Source organism: Cryptomeria japonica, chromosome 7 (genome assembly GCF_030272615.1).
Source record: "Cryptomeria japonica chromosome 7, Sugi_1.0, whole genome shotgun sequence".
NCBI classification, from domain to species: domain Eukaryota; kingdom Viridiplantae; phylum Streptophyta; class Pinopsida; order Cupressales; family Cupressaceae; genus Cryptomeria; species Cryptomeria japonica.
Genome location: NC_081411.1, coordinates 147,775,168 through 147,796,078, shown reverse-complemented (window position 1 = coordinate 147,796,078; position 20,911 = coordinate 147,775,168). Strand labels below are relative to the sequence as shown.

The following is a 20,911-nucleotide window of genomic DNA, read 5'->3' as shown; positions in this document are numbered from 1 at the left end:
ATCTTTACCTCAAGTTGTTAGGCTTAGACCTTAGAGGACCTGATACGCTCTGATACCAATTGATGGTATGATGAAAGAATGAGAATCCAGTCAACTACTGAGAGGGGGGGTGAATCAGTAAATAGAAACACTGATACTAACTTCACCAATCTCAAAATCAATCTCTCAAAGTAAACTTAGAATTACCAATGCAATATCACTATCAAGATAAAAACTCTCAAAATAAACTAGGTGATTGTTACAACAAATTAACAGTAAACAACTTTAAACTCATAAACATCCATAAAACTTCATTTCACAATGCTTCTGGTTATCATGAGTTATCAGAGTGGATTAAGTAGTTAAGCAAATCAACCATAAGAATATAACCAAAAAAACATTCACAAATTGACACAATATTTTTGACGTGGAAACCCAAATGGGAAAAACCACGATGAGATGAGACTCACAAGATAACTATCTGAACTCTTCTGAAGTTCGCCTTGTTAGGAGTCTAGCCTGTTAAAGCTTTACAAAAGTCCTGTTATGAACAAATCCTGTTAGGGATCACCCAGTCAAGGGATTGAATATAATGCCTTGTTAGAAGCAATACCCTATAAGGAGTAACCTCGGTAGAGGATTTGAAATCCAAGCTATTGGATCACCTTGTTATAGGATTTGAATAGCACCAAGCTTGTTAGAGCTTACCCGGTTAGAAGATTTCAATTCTGCTATAATTATTAGAAAACAACTGGAGTTTGTTGATCTATTTGAATAGCACTACACTTGCTTTTTCAGATCCTTTTCATGCTCCTATCCGCCTTTACTCAAACTGCAGATACATCATCTGATTTGACAACCACACACTCAACTAAAACTTTGCCAACTCTGAAACTAAACAACTCATCGACCTTATAAACAAATCAATTAGGTCGGTAACACAACAAAAACTAATTCTCTCATAGAGATTACAAACAAGTCGATTCAAGTATGACTGTTAGATTACATAGCAATCTTTGCACATCAATCAAGAAAACCTTGATTGCTCCTTGATCACCGCTTCATCGAACTCAATAACTCATCACGCGTTTTGCATTACATGCAATATACTTGCTCATTCCCTAGACAAAAACCATTTCATCAATGTGCCAAAATCACTTGAAACACTCTTCATACAATAATCATACGTGTCATAATCATTACCGCTCATCATTAGATCATAAACCAATATAACAAATTCACCAAACTTAATCGGTTAGGGTTTATCAAATCAATAGGTAGGGTTTACCGGTTCATAGGGTTTACTGGTTAAACTCTCCAATATATAACAATATAGGTTTACTCCACAAACTAACCTACCAATTACAGTCTCCTTTCCCTTAGCTCTTCCTACCGGTTACAAAACATCATTACAACAATATCTTTACCGGTTAATTGACATCAATGACAACATAACATATCATTAATGCAATCTTCATGCAAATGCCAACAATATTATGTGATATTAAAGGACCTATCACATGCAATTAAGTAGGTCTTAAATATGATATAAGTTAGAACCTATTATGACATAATAGGTCTTATTACTTATGACTTAATACATGACCACGTATGCAAAAACATTTCACATTATACTTGAGTCCACTTAAGACCTATATTATGAAAAAATTAGGACCTATTATGTATGTGATATTAAGACCTAAATTATGCGATAATAGGCTATTAATTTATCACATGTACATAATAGGCCCTAATATCTCATAAATATAGGTCTTAAGGCCCGGACTCAAATATATAATGTGAAATGCTTTTGCATACGTGGTCATGTTATTAAGTCATAATAAGACCTATTATGTCATAATAGGTTCTATTATGTCATATTTAAGATAGGTATTATCACATATAATAGGTCTTAATATCACATAATAGGTCCTAGTATCACATAATATAGGTTTTAAGGGGACTCAAGTATAATGTGAAATATTTTTGCGTACACTTGAAAACAAAGAAGACACAATGTTTGTTTGTTTGAAAGTATTGGATTGTTTTGATCATGCAAGCACAAATCCTAGGGCTGGACGGGACAATAGTTGTTGAATCTCACTTGGGGGTTACCCCAAGCTACGCAATTCTAAGCGGATACTTAGGTGCTTGACCCCATTGGCTCCCCTCCACGACACTCACTTCTCCGGGGCAACCAAGCACCAGTCCCCACGGAAACTCCTCGTGGTGAACTTTGTATCTCTACTAAGAATCGTAAGAATGTGAGCCACTTCAGAGGTCTGACCTCCTACATCAACAACTAGAAAGTTTCTGGCTTCTAACACAAAAGGTATCTAGTAAGGGCATCCGTTCGGGTGGTTATAATTAGCAGCGTGTTACGCTTCGTTAAATGGAAGGCCTCCCATCCTATAGAGGTTCTCTATAGGGTTTATTGAGAGTCATAACGTCATTATAGTAGCATGTAACACCCGTTGCTTGCAACTTTTATCACAAACACATTTATTTATAGTGGCTTGGAAGAGCTTGGCTTTGGCTTGTTACCACTTTAGATCGTTCTCTCTCACCGAGCCTAAAGGGCTACTCGGGAGGCAGGCCCCTTTCAAAGGATAAAACAAAAAGAGCCTATTGTTCAAGACACAAAAGACAAGTTTGTTAATTTTAGAGCACCAATTGAAGTGTTTGCTAAACTATAAAGACACATGGTTTCAAAATCTAAATTAAATTATATATTTATGGACTATCTAAATTAAATTATAAATGGGAAAGAGAGGGGTCCTAAAGATCTAAATTTTAAATTAAAACCACGATCAATTATCAATGGACTTAAGGGGGGAGAGAAAATGTCAATTACACAACAAGCAAGTTAATGGAATTTGAAATGCAACACATATTATTTCAAATTAAAACATAATTATTTTTAATTAAAATGAGATTATTTTTAATCCTACTATTTCCAATTGATTTAATAAAAATAACATCATTTAGAATTATTATATAAATTAAATTAATTAATTAATATTATTTAAAATAATTTTCATAAAAATATTTAACTAATACTAACAAATAAACACAATTTTCGGTACACAATACATATAAAATTAAATCGAAATAAAAATAAAAATGCATACTTGCATCATGATATCTTTGTCTTCTTTGTTCTTGATATCTTTGTTCCGTTTTGGGAGAATAATTCTTTGAAGTCTTATTTTGCCTTCTCTTCTTGTTCCCCATGCTTTTAAAATAACCTTCAAATATCTTCAAATTATTGCCCTCAAAATAACTTTCAAATGTCTTTCATCCAAAAATACGAATTGTTTTGATCATTTGTGTGTAAATAAATGAAAAAAATTATGTATATTAATATGACTGTACTAAGATGTAAAAAAAAAAAAATTGGGTCGGCCAGGGTTCGAACGAACGTCGACAATTACAAAAGGTTGGGTTCGTTTGAACCTAGTCGTTACATGAAAGTACGCATCACTATTTTGCCCAGGGGGTTCGAGCGAAGGGGTCCACTGTTCGTTCGAACCCCCTTTTTAGAGATCTCTCCTCAAATTCTTCAGAGTTCTGAGAAATTTGTGCCTTCAGACCTCTGGTTCAAGGCAAAAATGAAAGAATCTTGATAACCCAAAAAGTGCTCGGAGCACGCTTTCCAATGAGTATAATTTTATTGCATTGTGAATTTATTATGTTCTTGTCTTTTTTAATTTTATGGAATATTGGTTTTTCACCGAACATGAACTTCTTTGCTCAATGTATTGGGGACAATAGGAAACTAATTCAAAAAAATTTTGAAAAATATATATGCCCCAGATATTGATGTCTTCTTTCTAACAAAAAAAATAAATTGAATTTCGATATATATAGAACAAGTTATGTGTTCAAACTTAAACCTATGTCTGAATTATAACTAGCTGAACTTCAAAACTTTATAAAATGAAAAATATTCAACATATCACGATCAAACCAACAAGCAGCCCTGGAATTGATGTTACAAACCAAAATTCGAAAGAATTGAGTTTTTGTCATTTATAAAAAAAAAAGTTATGCATTTCGAGAGACACATCACTCTTAAAAAATGTAGTTTGCTATAAAAAACTACTTTTCGAAGGAGATGAATTTTTTTTTTTTAAATATTGAAAAAATTTATTTAGAATCTACAAACAAAATGCTACAAATCACTAATTTACATCATCTTCAAATTCTTAATTGTTTAAAAGTTATAGTTGTCACAAGTTGAAGATTATTTTAAAAATGTTCATCTCAGTGTCAAAAGTTCACCCTTCACCATGGTGGGTTGAGATTCACCAAATGAGAAGAATTGAAGGAAAAATGGTGACAACATTAATTGTAGAACAAAAATTGTTGTTAGAAGGCAGGAAGGGATGAACACTAGCAAATGGTCAAATAAGCACAAAATGAGAAAGTGGGGAGGTTTTAGAGACTAGTTAAATAATTCAAACATGGATCAATTAAGAGAGAATTTTTATCATTTCATGTCATATAGGGTTGTGTGTTGGCTGTTAAGTAATTATCAAACTATGTGATATATTTGTATCTAACTTGGGCACTTCTAATTATCATCTTCTTCAATTTCAAGTCTTAATTGAGAATCTTCAATTTATTTATTTATTGATAAGATATGGAATTCCAGGAGTTTCATATGAATATCTAGACTATAAGATAAAATAAAGACTTTGAAAAAAAAAATTGAATTAATCTAAATCTTATGTGTTTGAATTATATAATTCAAATAATAGCTTAAATATTACATCTTATTAAAAACATAGTTAATACTTATATTATGTCTTGCCAAAATAAATAAAATAGGTTAATACTTGGAACTTAGATTTGGAAAAAGTTTAATCAACCAGAATACAAGGTGGAAAGTAGATAATAAGTTAGGTAGAGATATGAAAGGAAAATCATGACATTTGCATTGAACCTTTTGTCTTCCTATTGTCTTAAAAAAAAAAAATACAACAACACTCAATCTCTTCAATCTCCTTTTATTGTTTTTTACCATGGCTTTCAATCTCTTATTATTAAAACTAAACTGAATGAGTTAATCTGAATTAATCAGAAAAAATGTTTTTTATATTAAAAAATATAAGATTTTTTTATATTAAACAAATTGAAGATTAATATATTAAAGTGGAATTGCATTATTCTTATATATAATTATATATACAAAAAAATTGCATTCATATTTATAGCGAGTTAAAAAAGAGTATAATTCAAAGAGATTAGATTTCTACAATCTGTTGTGATTTGTATCTTTTGCTTCTGAATTCAACTATGTAGGACCTTTTTGTATCAATGTTTCTGATCACACTGATGACGGATCATAGAATATGATCCCAAATTTTAATGCAAAAAAGTCATACAATCAAATCTAGAAGTGAAAAATACGGAATAGTATAATTGTTACCAAAACGATCTAAATGAGTTAACCCAATTATCTATAGAGAATAATATTTACATTTCCAAATATTATAAGACAGAATTAGAAAACAGGACAAAATAAAATTAAAGAAATATTTGCATTCATATATTTATAGGCAGTGGAGAACACTTTGACACAGAAAAACTAAATGGTTTGAATAAATTAATCCATAAAAAGTAATATTTACAATTCTCTTTCTATTTTACAATAATGTTTCATAAGTTTCTATGAAAAAATAATAGACGGATAGTAGTCTTGTAAATTATCTTTATTTAATCTGAAAGAAATTAGAACTAAATGGTAGACCTGAATGATTAAAGATAGAATGGACAATGGCCCAGAAACTTGAAGCGTATCTTGGGGTCGTTGTCTTGAAAATTGCCGTTAATTTTTGGAAAAAAAATAGAAATAAATGGTAGACCTGAATGATTAAAGATAGGATTACAGTTGCCCAAAAACTTGAAATATAACTAACCTATGTTACCCCAAGTTTCCGGGATGGAGACGGCAGGGGATGGGGGTACGCGTTTCTGGGACGGTGATTTTTTTTGTCAATTTTGGGGACGGCAAAGGGGACGGCTATATAAAAGTAGGAAAAATTAAAATATATAGGAAAATTTAAAATATTCGTATGAAAACATGGATAAAACATGCACATATCCATTATAGAACCTTAACATATAAGAACTAATAGAGTTCTTATGGCAAATTTGTGTTAAATTGAGAGTCAAAGTCAAATTGCTTATAGAATTCATTGTCTATATACAGAATTTATGGGGACGTCCCCAGGAATCCCCTATCCCCGAGACGTCCCCGGGACGGGGACGGTAACATAGGTTCAAACGCTAATAATAATAATTTGTTCATTGGCCTTTCTGTTCAATGATGAAGAGATTAACAGGTTGGTTCCATGAATATTACCGGCAATTAACATGGTTCAACTTAAATCAATGTTTATTTGGGCTATATAAAGTCTATGGAGTCTACTTTCAGCTATTATTGCTCTTTTGAGATAATAAATTTCGTGTGATTTCAGATATACATAAAATGAAGATAAGAATTTCTATATCCCGTGTGGTACAACTGGAGAATGAAATGAAGATAAGAATTTCTATCATACATATCTTGAATCTGATATAATAATATCCATTATTGATATTGTAATCGCATAATGAAATGAAAATAATAATTTCTGTAATACACATCTTGAATCTGAGACAAGAACGTCTATTATAAATATTCAAAATGCTCTGTCAAGTGTCAACAGAGCCATTCAAATTGCTCATGATCAAAACCTTCCATAAACTCATTTCTAAATATAATTATTTGATACCATCTTAATTAACTAAGAAACATCAGGGACACTAACATCTACGCTATGAATTGAGCAGAAAAATTCCACTATACAATATATATACCTTAACTGATCACAACAAGATCTCATCACAGACACAAAGCTACAAGTAGGGAATAACATATATTTATTTCTCAAAATGTTATAAAACATCTGGACTGTATTTACGAATAGAGTTATAAAACACACCTAAACCCAAACTTAATACTGATTAGTTAAATACTATCACCTAGTGGGTCGTCACTTCAGAGAACAAAAAACAGAACAAGGAAGCAGCTGCCCTTACATTAAGGCTGCAACTCGAGGCTTGAGGCTTTTGGCGAGATTCTCAAAGCTCTGAGCCAGCTGAAGTCCATCAAGGGTTAACTGGAACTGTCCTTGTCCTTCCTTGGCCATTTCCTCCAAGATACTCATCGCAGGATTTTGCCCGTACATAATTGTATGAAGTGTCATCTTAGGCTCCTGCCTTTTCATTCTGTTCACAAAGGAGACAGGATCCTCTCCGCCGTTGTTCTCCCCATCACTCAAGAAGATAACAACTGGTGTTTTCATGTCTTCTTTTAAGTCTCTGGTTGCTTTCATCATTAATTTCTGTGCAGCGTCCAATCCAGATGAATACGTGGTTCCTCCAGAAGCCCGGTATTGAAGAAGTAAATCGACAACAACTTCCTCCATATCTTGAATGCCTACAGCTACCCTTGCAGATGTGTCAAATAAGACCACTGATATTGAATCTTCACAAACTGTTCTTAACCGAGCTTGTATAAACCTCAAAATAGCCTCATATACACATCCCAGCCTACAATCATGATTGTTAAACTTGGCCATTGTAGGGCTAATATCAGAGCAGCTCATTGAACCTGATTTGTCAATCACAAAAACGACATGATAGGGAACATTATTAGAATGATCGCAGCTGAAATGATGTCCATCATCGGTTACATAGCCTGCAGAATTCATTCGTTGCCCAGTTTTTGAGATGGGTTCGTGCCATAGATTCTCAGTGCAATAGGAATTTTTAGAAGCCTTTTCCTCTGAGTTGTGCTCCTCCGATTGGCAATAGTGATTGCACAGACCAAACTCAATGCCCTCTTCTTTTGTGCAAGGATCAACAAATCTGACATATTCCCAGTAAGTCTCATGAGTCATCTCATCTTTGGGAACATCAACATCAGGTCCATATTTCACAGTCTCGTGCCTAGCACCATCATAGAGATTGCTAGCGCATATCTCGAAGCCTTTACAGGGAACCAAATGGATATGACCCCGACCCTGTTTCCTGCAATACATATTGCACATTTCAGCCTCTCCTTTTTCTCCCCATTTATACTTTCGATCCTTAATGTCAATGTCTTCCTCCTCTGAGATGAATCTTACATTCCTCATATTACCATGAGTTGTTTCATGCAAGCCAAGATGACCCACTGGACGCCGACAGAAGTAACCGCAAGCTTGGCATCTCGTGTCACAGTAGTGCACAGAGAGTTCATTCTTGGTGTGAACATGTGCCCCTCGATGCTTCTTCTCAAAAGGGGGTATGGGAATGCAACAACCTTTGCGCAAGCCATTTTGTTCAGAGACATGTTCATACTGAAAACATCCCCTCTGTCCCTCGAAAACCCGGGTTTGTCTTACAAGCTCCGTAAGGATTTCACAGATTCCAGGCTCTTCACATTTCTCTGCACAGGCATGTTCACTTCCACATAAATGCTCTACATTAGGATCATTCATACCATGAAAATGATCCTTCACTCCACATGTCCTGCTACATCCATTCATAACGCATGGGCTGGGGCAATATGTTTCATGGCACTGATGCTGCTCGTGGTCAAGCTCAACTGCCACAGCACATGGATTGTTGCAGCTTTGAAGAGAACATGGCATCTTGCATTTATGTTGCGGGGAGTTGCATTTGTGCTGGTTGCCATGGTGTTCAGGCTCAAGAGAACACAACTTGTTACAATTCGATGACCTTTCAAACAAGTCACATGTCTGTCCACATGTATGATTTTTCTCTCTGCAATTGTGACCGCCTTCATGCCCAGCCAGATCCCTGCACAGGCTTAAGGTCTCAACTTCTTCTCGCTCTCCCCATTCTTTAACACAATAACTACAGTGCTCAGTACATGAGTGAGTACTCATGCAAGAGTGGTCGTCATCATGGCCTTTCTCAAGCACACATCTCCAAAAGCACTGAGAACATTTACACCCACAAACAGAGAGACCTTGTTTTATCTTTCCAAGAATTACATCTGCCTCTAACACTAACCTCTCCACCTCATCATTACCGGAGAAATCCACTGTGTTTGAGCTTATCCACCGTTGAACTCTATCACGCCTTCTCTCTGCCACTGCACTAAGGAACCTCTCCAACATGGAATGCCAGGAATCAATATTGCTTCCTTTCCTAGGTAAAACAGCCTCTAGTTTTAGCCTGAGTTGAGCTAGCAAATCTCTAATAGAACTAGATGTTGATGATTCCTTGGAAGGTGCTAAACTCAACCCTGAATCTCGAATGTTGATGAGCACCGACTCGCCAACAACAAGAGGCATATCAGGAACTTCTACCTGTGTATCAAAGTTCACGAGCTCCTGCACTTCATCTGAATTTGTGGGAGAAAGACATCCCATATTGATGGCACACATGAGATTTCTCCTTACAATGTCAACTATAATAGCCACACGTTTACTGTCAACAGAAGACCAATCTTTGACAGCAATCTGAGCAATTATAAGCTTAAGGTCTTTCAAGAAAATAGAACCATTATCATAGCAAGAATCAGTTTCATACACCGTCTGCGCCAATTCCCTCAAGCTATCATGATAATATTCAGCCCGGTTATAAGGAGCCATAGCAGCAATCTCGAACTTCCCATCATACATTTTTAATATGAAGTTTTCCTGAGACTTGCTGCATATTTGAGATATCTTCTCATGGAATTCTTGGATAAGGTCAACTACATCGGATTCATCCACATCCTTGATTGCAATGTAGAATAAACCCTTGAATAGTTTTTTGTCCTGCTCCAATAGGTTGATACCACTCTGGAAGCGGCTGAAAGCAGACTCTGTATCCTTGTCAAGGTGAAAATCCTGTTATACCAGGATTAAAGTAAGTGTTGGGCTACTGAAGCACAGATTGTAAGAAAATCGATTTTTTTAAATGGAGTTAAGCTATAATGTCTTTTATTAAAAGCAAATTAGAGTCTCAGAGTGTGGAGGCATACATACCTTTTTGTTGAATATAGTAAGGTTGCTGAGGGCAGCGTTGAGAACAGAGAGAAGCATATCCTCCTGTTCGCTTCGCTCAAAACTGCCAAGCCCCTCAAAGTCCAAGAGCACATAGAGGCAGCCGTCTCCTTCTCCTGTAGTGATGGTCATCCACACACCATCAGTGCATCTCCCACCAGAAACATCAAGGAGAGAGCCTGACAAATGATTTAGCAAATATGACTTCCCACTGCTCTGCTTTCCCATGGAAGATATAACCCTAATTTTACCCCTCCAGCTGTTGATAACAGCATCGTAGAACCCAAAGCGCATCAAATTGGCAAGTGATATGCTATCCACGTAACTAACATGAGAAGGGATCTGAAGTCCATCCTTCAAAGCAACCATTCCATTGTTTTCTGCACGAGCAATCTGAATGGGCACAAGGCAAAGAAGCTTACGGATCCACGTTCCAATTCTCATCTTTGTATTGTAATATGCTGCATCTGAAACCATGCTCTCAAATTTTTCTGCCCATTTGTCTATATTTTCAGCTTGAAAGCAAACCCTCGTGTTTGAAAAATCTTTGTCTTTAGCCACCCTTAGTTTCCGAACAAGAGCTTCCAGATATTTGATGCATGCCTCTCCGTTGCAGGGGTCCGCGCTGTTGTCTAGTACTATGTTGAAGGTGATGTCCTTCTTATCTGTTGGAAACAATGCAGGAGTGGTTGCAAATTTGTCAAAAATGTGGTATATGTAACCCAAAGGAGGGCACGGACCACCTATTTCTGTTTCCCCCTGTTCCCCATCAGGAACTTTGTTTTGCACTTCTTGTTGCACTACCTCTTTAGCTGAGACAGTCTTCAGAAGATGCGAAGAGAAAAACCCAGGGGCATCATCAGGACTGTGCAGTACAAGATGACTTTGTGGTCCAAAGCTATTAATTTTCACTTGCAGATGATCCAAATCGGGTGTTCTGCTTTCATCTGAAATGAACTTAATGGTCTTCAAATGGTTCATGAGATCACCCAAAACATAAACCTCCAACATTATCTCACGCCCTTCAAGCGACACATCAAGGTAGCTTGAGGATTGGGATTGCCTAAACACAATGAAGAAAAACCCATCAGCAGAGATGCATGCTTTTGAGAGAGGCTGCTGCAAAGGGAGGGAAATGTGCTTTGACTTCATCATTGGCTTTTCATGGATTTCCAAGACTCTCACAGTGTTTGAATCGTCAACCAAAAGCAACTCCATCTTGCGTGGTATCAAATGCATCCATTTAATGACCTTGCTGCCTTTATATGTTTCCAACTGAACTTCTACCCCAGTCGCATAAACCTTCCTAAACGACTCATCAAACTTATATATCCCAATCTTAAATCTACTTTTATCATACAGAGCCATAGATCGTGTACCTTCGTCCACAGACAACAAATCGAAACCCCTTTTAAAAGTATGAATTGGACTCATGTTATTTATGTTGGACCCAATCTTGGGTGAGCGATACAGATGCAGGCATGAATCTTTGAAATTATGAATAAAAACCAACAATTCTCCAGAGCTAAGTTGGAAAACTTTAAACAAACTTTCACATGCAGTATTTAAAGCTACTAATTCCACAGGCTCACCGCATGCCGGGACGATTGCAGGTCCAGAATTGGTGGTCAATACCTTCAAGTCTTTTTTCATTGGAGATAGCTCGCACACTTTCCAAACAAACTTCTCCTTCTCCTTAGGCTCCACCGTCATGAAACTACAGCGTTGATACCCTTCACAGAACACCAGAATTCTGTTATGATTGAACATACCATCCTTATTTCCACTGAGAGCTGATGAGGTTTTGCTATTTATGAAACCCCATCCATCAATTCTAACATTAAAACCAGGCAACAATTCAACATCATTGTCGGAATTTTTCACACTGGTCACATGAACCCTTCGAGTACGCGAAGCTTTGGAGCGCGAGCTTGCCATAGAAGTAGCCAGGGTATGAAAATCGTAGCTCCCTTCCACACAAATATACACATAATCACAAAGCTCGACCAAATATCGGATAAAATTGCAGGAAACGTCCTTCCTCGACGCCTCCCTGAAATGCTCACCTTCGTGCCAGTAGAAAGCAACCACGGGGCTAGTTGTTTCTAGCGGAACAATTATGTAAAGTCCCGCCTCAAAGTTGCCCCCCTCCAGTTGAGCCACAACTGACTCCTCCAGCAAGCCTTTCATTCGTAAAATGCGTATCAGCATCTTCTTCTCACCATACATTCCCACGGCAGAGAAGGGCCGCTGGTTTAATCCGTCGAAATCGATTCGGATTCTTGGTGGGTTTCCTAAGCAAGCAGAAGCAGAAGCGGGCATGAACTTATTGCAGAGCCTTAAAATTTCATGTTCCGGAAGCTGCACCTTTTCAACAAAGCTGTAATCTTGCTTGTCAGGGACAATGCGCATCACCCTAAACAGATTAGGGGAAAGGCCTGCCACACTTGCATTAGCATTTTCGACTGGCAGTGACATGGTGCAAACAGACTCAGAAACAGAGAAGAGTAGCTCCAGTTCAACAGGGAGAAGAATTTAAAAACTACGTTCGCTCTTAAAAGGAGATAACACAAACGCGGACGGGGAAGATGGCTTTATAGCAGAGTTTCTGGCAACAAATTGTTTGCGGTATAGATCTCTGATGCAGTAGCATCCAATGATTAGGAATTTGGAATACTTTTAGTGAGAAGTGGGAAGTTGGAGAGGTAATGGTAGTAGTGACAGCGAAAACGTGGAAGTTCAGCGGTTACTTTTCTTTATTTTGGCGGATATCAATATGGCAACAATTTTGTTTGGTAGGATTAAGTAAGCATACAGTCTTATTGATTGTTCAAGGCGTTCTTCACTAGTAGCAAAATGTATGATATGTAAGTTACAAATTTTATTTGGATCAATTCAGGTGTAATGGTTAGGTCATAGAAAGATATACTTTGAGTTGTATAAGAAATGAATATTGGTATTGTTAGTAGTAATTGTTTATAATATAAATGATTTGATTTTGAAATGTAAAAAAATTTGAATAATAATGTATGCAATTTGATTTAAACCAATAAAATGGGCAAAATGTTTGTGTTATTTGAAATTATTTTATAATATATATTTACAATAAACACAAGAGAGGTATAATATTGAATCTATTTGATGTTGAACAAATGTTTTACAATAATTTTCTAAAATAGTAACAACTCTTATAAAAAATTGAAATAAAACCAAAATACAAAGGTGATCATCAAAATTGAAAACATAGTTTCAAAGATTTTATTTTGGACATTCATAATATACAACCATCTCATGTAATGCTGATCTTTTTTTAAATAATGCACCAAAAACTTTTAAATTAAAATATTAGAAGTATAAAGTTATTTTTTATAATTTAATCATTAATTTTGAATCTGAAAATCTGTCATATTTATACATGTTTGTTAGCTCTAAAATAAACGATATAATTATAAAATTTGGAATCATTTTTTATGAGTTTCTAGAGGATTCATTTAGTATATTCATGATATAGAAGGTGTATTTATAGGATAACAATAAACATTCCAAAAAATTTCACTTGTTAAATTAATTCATATTACCTGACTTATCCATTTTATCAAAATCTCAATCACTCAAGTTAAAAACTCATTTAACTTTCTCATCAGTCTCATAAAAAAATCTCTAAACCAAGTCTAAATTTGTCCTTTCCTCCTCTTGCTTTTAAGCAAGGAGATGCTAATCAAGAGAGCAACAAACATTCTATTGTTTAAAAAGCACATCTATTTTTCAACAAATATTACATATCCATTTTTCAACATCTGTGACTTTTTTTTATTTCGGTTCTTTATGATTATGCAAATTTTCTTTGAGTAGTGTTTAATTCAATTTGAAATGTTCCTTTTATTTATTGTGACCTTTCTTTTGTATTTAAATTTCATGCTTACAATTATATTTTTAAAATTCCAAAAAAAAATGACCAATCAAAATAACTATTAAACCAATTTATCATTTTGTAAGAGAAATTAATGAAAATTGTATAATATTTATTTCATAATTAAAAAATAAAACTTAAATTAAATTATCTATATCATTTATTCCAATTAATCTAGAATTATAGTACAATAAAAAACAAAATATCATTTTTTTTATATTTATAATTTAGATAATAAAATTATTAAAATTTTAATATAAATAACATTTTCTAGAATGCTTAAGAAGTGTTAAAATATAAGCTTCACCATTAGCAAACTAAAATGCTTCAAATTAATCAAACAAAAATCTAATTGTAAATTTAAAGATACTTCAATCTTAAAACATATATAAAAATTAATCTCATGATTGGTGGGAAATAACTTATATGTTTAATTTTAATATTCTGACTTGAAAAAATTATGTTGAAATTTGGGCAATAAAATGTATTACAGAATCTTTTATTACAATAATTTCAATATAATACTCATATCACAATATTGGAATCAATTTGGGGTGACTCCGATTGTAAATCAGAAGTACTAATAGAATGGGGAATTTAGTTTTACTGGATATACAAAAACACATCTTAAAAATGATCAGTCCATGTACAAATTAAAAAAAATAAAACTCATGAAAACATGTCACACGACTTGCCTAAGTTTCTACACACATTGTGTTAAACTGTTAACGATGCCATGAGAAAAAAAGTGCAAAGTTTAGAGGAAAAATAATGAAACCTTAACATTTAAAATTAGAAAAAAAAAAAACCAACATTTTAGATGAGACGAACCAAAACCAATTTCAGAATAAAGAAAAAATTGGATTTGAAAATATTTAAATTGAAGAACGAAGGAAATTCAATTTTATTAAAAAAAAAAAAATCCCTCAAATCTAAAGTGTTGAAATTCAATGTCTCTTAAGTAGATATAAATAAATAAATAAAAGATCATACATAATATATAAAATTTAAACCGTACAAAAATCGCTTATAAAGTCGTGTGAGACATACTGAAAACACTAAAGCCATATAAAAACAGATAAATAGCATATAAGAAGGCCTATGTATACAATGAGTATATGAAAACATATATACAATGTGTATATGAAAAGGAGAGAACTTCTAATACCACGTTTGATGCAGAATCAAACAGCTTTTTCTAATTTCTGGACATAGAACGATATTAAATGAAGATAACTTACAGTTTTCATCAACGATGTAGACTTTTAAACGAAGATATTAAATGTGAGTCTTTTCTATAAAAAAATTCACGTAAGTTTTTTTTTTGTGGGCAAAAGCGCACATTATATGGTTGTAGTTATTTTGGTTTCAAAAATGCTTCATGGTATAGGGATAACTTTCATATTATATTATAGTGGACGACAACGGTGATAATGCTTTTGTCGAGTCTCACAACCATTTTGTGCTTATTATGTAGTTTTTGTGTCTACATAACACAAAAATTATCGGTTGTACGATAGGGCGGTTTCAGAGCCAGATTAGGCACATCCCACACTATATAGCCTATCCATTGATTAAAAATTTCTTAATTAGGATTAAAGTTAACAATTTTGGTTGGTAGGATTTAAGTAGGATTTAAGTTAGCATACAATCTTATCAATTGCTGAAGTTTTGAATTAAGGGTGGGATCTCATGGAAGAGGCTTCCTAAAAAGTAGAGTTGGCATTGTTGAAATTGTTTAGGAGTATTTGAAATTTGTTGGTCCCATGAATTTTTGTGGTGCACATCTTAAACCTTTGAAATTTAAGGAAGTTGGTGGTCTCATTAACACAATACTTCTATATATAAAGACAAAAACGAGTAAAAAATAATTATTTTCCCTCCAAATATTTTTAACAAAAAATCTAAACTTAGATTGTTGACAAGTGGTTGCTTGCATTCCTAAGCTGGTGGGGCAATTCCTAGTCTCACCCCATTCTCACCTTAAATATGCAAGCATAAAAAGTAGAGGCCACTATTTTTAGGAAAAGATTTCAAATAATCTTGCAACAAAATTTATTTTTCTTCATTGGACCTCCTATTCCTAAACCTCTCCATAGGACTCGGCCTAGGTTAGCAATTGTAATCAAATTTTTGGTTTGTATAATGGATTTAGGGCTCTTTCGTTCTTATCCCAAACTTAAATTGGATTGTACAAGATTTTTTTAATTTATTTTATTTTTCGGTTACTTTCTGGTTGCCTAATTCTATGTAATTTTAATGCTTTGACTCAATATATATAAAAAATTGGGTAGAAATTGTTTTTGGTGAGGTGGAGAATAGTGGCAAGGTGAATCAACATTAATTGAGTTATCTTAGCAGGATAGTGGAGAATAGTGGCATCGTAAAAAGAGCAGTGGGTTGAATCACCATGTCTATTTGTTTGGAAACATCAAATTTCACAAAATGATTCAATTGGATACAACATGAATTTTTTTTTCGTAATTGATGTAGTTTGTTGGCAACAATGCAACAAACTCAAAGGGGGGGTTGAATCAGTTTGCACCAAAAATTCAAAACTTAATTGAAACTCAAACCACAACTTAGATCTGATAATGAACAGTTAAAGCATACAACAACACCACATCAATAACATACATAACACCAATATTTTTGATGTGGAAAACCCGATTAAGGGAAAAACCATGGTGGGAACCTACCCACAATGAGATAATACCCTATTAGGAGTAAGTGAAATATTACAATGGGGAATGCACATGCCTTCAAGAACACTACCTACAACTCACTGCTCAAATTACAAAAACCCGGAAGGGCTACAACCCTTAGGGAAGGTTAACTACCTCACAAGAAGTCACACTGACTTACAAAAGCATCCATATTACATCCAAAGAATCATGAACTGATAAAATAGCATCTCAACATGCCTGAGTATAGTTCTTGTTAAGCTCACTATCTGATATGCTCTCCAACACACTTCTTCACACTTCTAAAGGATCAAGCACTTGTTCGCACACTTAGATACCTTACACAATGATTACAATTCTTATTTATACACATCATCAACTTAGCAATGTAGGTCGGCTCACCACACGCTACATATTACAAAAATATAATCATATAAGCTACTATAATGCACGTAGACCAAAAGAATGTCAACTAAGACATAGTCTGAACCTAAAAAACCACCGCAAATATGAAACACCTCCAAGGATTATGTCTCAATCATCCACAACACGCTACATCACCAAAAACATCGCATAACAAGAAGAATATCACCAAATCAAGAAAATCATCCATAGCACGCTCACCGATGAATATAGACCACTAATATGCATAACACATGATCTAGAAACATCTACATGAAACATGAATCACACCGCAACAACCTCAATGTCTCGCATGACTAGAATCGTCACAATCTTTCTATCGGATCTCAAGCACATCAACATAACTGATGTCAAACTAAAATATTATCTTATGGATATCCAAATCATGAACCACTCGAACTAAGGGCACACATTAACATCCATAATACATCCCATACATTCACAACCACAAATATTACAATTCTAGAGCACAACATACAGATTCACCAGAACTATCAATACTGAACAACTGAGTAGTCGACCACAATACCGAAACTCATAGTTCGATCAAATCATCATGCAGACCTTGAAAACTACAACTAAATCAACTAGAGATAAGTATCTCACAACCCATTAAACTACATCATCTCATCTGCAACATATAGGCTCAACCAACTCAACCAATCTAACTATAATACTAAAACACATTGGCTTCACATATGTTGACATCAATGACAAAATATCAGCCAATATCCAACAATGTCCCCCTTTGGAATTGATGGCAACATATGAATGTGAAAACCAATCAATACAAGGAAAGAAAACCATCTCCCCCAAAATAAAAAAAAGCAACTCCCCCTTATACCAATAACTCAAATTTGATTCTCTGCTTCTCTCCCCTAAAATTGCTTCAAGGTTTTTCACATGCCTCTCTCCCCCTTTGACATCAATGAAAAATGCAAAGAGATTAGAATTATCTCCCCCTTTGAATAAACTCACAAATCTGAATATTTGAACCACAACACTACCTACTCCTGCCGAGTAGCAGTCACCACTTATCAATTCGGATCACAAGATATCTCTATGAGGCTCATTGGATTGATGAAAATCCACGCATCTTAGTTCTCATCAGGAGGGGCCATCACCCCTAACTTCTCCCGGAGATACTCAAAAGTATCTTTAGGCAAAGGCTTCGTAAAAATATCTACAATTTGTTTCTTTGTAGATACATATTCCAATCTGACTTCTTCCTCATTAACCTTCTCTCTCATAAAATGATACTTAATGGATATATGCTTAGTCTTAGAATGTAGTTTTTGGATTCTTAGAGATATTGATAGCACTTGAATTGTCATAGTATATAGAAATAGGCTCATCATAAAAAAATCATATATCCTTCAGCATCTGTTTCATCCAAATTACCTAAGAACAATTGCTAGTAGCAGCAATGTATTCAGACTCTGCAGTAGATAATGATATAGCATTCTGCTTCTTACTTGCCCATGACACCAACTTCTTTCCCAAAAAGAATGCAACACCTGTAGTACTCTTTCTGTCATTAACATCAATAGCTCAATCAACATCTGTGAAAGAACTCAAAGTAAAGTAATAATTCTTAGGATACCACAAACCAAAATCAATTGTCCCTTTCAAATATCTGAATATCATTTTAACAATTGTAACATGAGATTCCTTAGGATCAGCTTGAAGTCTAGCAATAAGACCTTACAACATTCATAATGTCAGGTCCAGATTGTGTCAGATACAACAAACTACCAATCATAGATCTATATCTAGTCTGATTAGATTTTGGAGAATTATCTTCTTTTGTTAGCTTACATCTAGTCACCATAGGTGTACCAATAGGTTTGGAATTATCTAAGCCAAATTTCTTCAACAGTTCCTTCACATTAGCACTTTCAACACTTTTTCTCAACCTTTTATTGTAACATTAGTAGGCTTTACTTCTAGTAGAATAAATAAGAAAAAATCCTTCATTACATCTAGCATCATATTTTCCAAGATCTTCATCTCTTTTAATCTAACATTTACTTCCAAAAATTCTAAAATATCTAATAGTAGGAGTATGACCAAACCATAACTCATAAGGAGTCTTACCAATATCACCTTTGATATTTACCCGGTTAAGAGTGTATACTGCATTACTCACAACTTCTCTCCAATACACATGCAATGTATTTCCTTCAATCATCATGGTTCTAGTAGCTTCTTGAACTTTTATATTCTTCCTCTCCATAACACCATTCTACTGTGGTGGCCTAGGAGAACATAATTGTCTCCTAACTCCATGCTCTTCACAGTATACTTTAAACTCACTAGAAGTGAATTCTCCACCTCTGTTAAATCTTAGACATTTTAGCTTCAGTACAATCTCAGTCTCAACCATAGCTTTAAAAATATTGAACGTCTCCAGCACTTCAGATTTCTCCCTTAAGAATGTAACCCACATCATTCTTGAATAGACATCAATTAGCAACATGAAATATCTTTCACCCTGTAAGCTTCTCACTCTAGAAGGACCACACAAATCAATATACACAAGATCCAACTATTGGTATTATAGATGACTTAGTCATGTGTTGCATTGATTTTGTCATTGATGTCAACACTTGTCTTCATGGAGTTACACATTATGTGTTCACCACAAGATTATGTGTTCACCGATAGATTATATGGTTCACAGGCAGTGATGATAACTTGTTATCATCTGGAGATCATTTGGTTATGTCGAAGACATGGATTGGATGTTTGGATTTGGTGTTTTTCTTATTAGTCTAATCGGGTTGACATGTTTGCCTTTACCCACAGATAGGACTAGGCTATGGACCGATACATGTTATCTATTCCAGATCAACACGACTCATTATGGAGATGGTTTATTGATTGGATATTGTATTGAGCTGACATATTGTATCACATCAAGACTTATTTGTAATTGATTTAATTATAATATCTTTAGTGAGTCGACCTATTCATTTGGTCTTAGGTTTTGTATAATTGATTGTAAGATCTTATTGAAGATCGAGAGATAGGATATGTTATGAGTGTGTGCAAATATTGAAGAGAGAAAATATGTAGATCCTTGTGCAAATCACGCAGATATTATCTAAAGGTTGAAGGAAGGTTATGAATTTGTTTAGCACTCATGTTCAGAGCTTAAACTGGTACTGAATCTAGCATTGTAGATGTTATTTTGAATAGTACATTGTATTGGATTTTACCATCCAATTGTAGTCAGTGTAACTCCTATTTTGTGATTGAGCAATGAGCTCTAGGTGGTTGGCCTTTCTGCATGTGCAGACCCCATTTGTATACACTTACTATTTGCAGTAGTATCATCTGATTGTGGGTAAGGTTTCGCACCGTGGTTTTTCCCCCCACTGGGTTTCCACGTCAAAATCTTTGTGTCATGTGTTGTGGATGTTGTTTCTCTTCCTGTTTCATGCATTAACTTATATCGGTACTGCTATAACTGTTAATCTGTTTTATCGACATTTAAGTTTAGTTTACCGACATTTAAGTTTAAGTTGGAATAATTAGCATTTGAGTTATAATTTATATACAACTAGTTTAACAATTGATTCACGCCTCCCCCCCCCCCTCTCAGTTGTCCTTTTGGTTCCTAACACCAACAATCCATTAAAATTATATTGTTTTCTTTTATATGTAATTCTTGTCTGCTTCCCTAATTGACATTCCTTACATACCAGATTAGAGGGTTTTACCAACTTAGGTAGATCTCTCACTGCCTGATTAGAACCTATCTTAACCATGGAATCAAAATTCATAGGACACATCCTTCTATGCCATAGCCAACTTTCATCAATCGGAGCAATCAAACAACTTTTACTACCAGCAGTCAA

General features: G+C 34.6%; 1 protein-coding gene across 1 annotated transcript; it reads right to left on the bottom strand.

Annotated features, from left to right (window-relative positions):
- Nucleotides 1-6,892: 6,892 nt before the first annotated feature.
- LOC131047221 (uncharacterized) lies at nucleotides 6,893-12,709 on the bottom strand. Its single transcript, XM_057981082.2, has 2 exons — nucleotides 10,014-12,709; nucleotides 6,893-9,875 (listed from the first exon to the last, which is right to left on the bottom strand). Exons 1-2 carry the CDS (start codon nucleotides 12,507-12,509, stop codon nucleotides 7,065-7,067), a joined length of 5,307 nt encoding a protein of 1,768 aa, XP_057837065.2. The 5' UTR covers nucleotides 12,510-12,709; the 3' UTR covers nucleotides 6,893-7,064.
- Nucleotides 12,710-20,911: the final 8,202 nt, after the last annotated feature.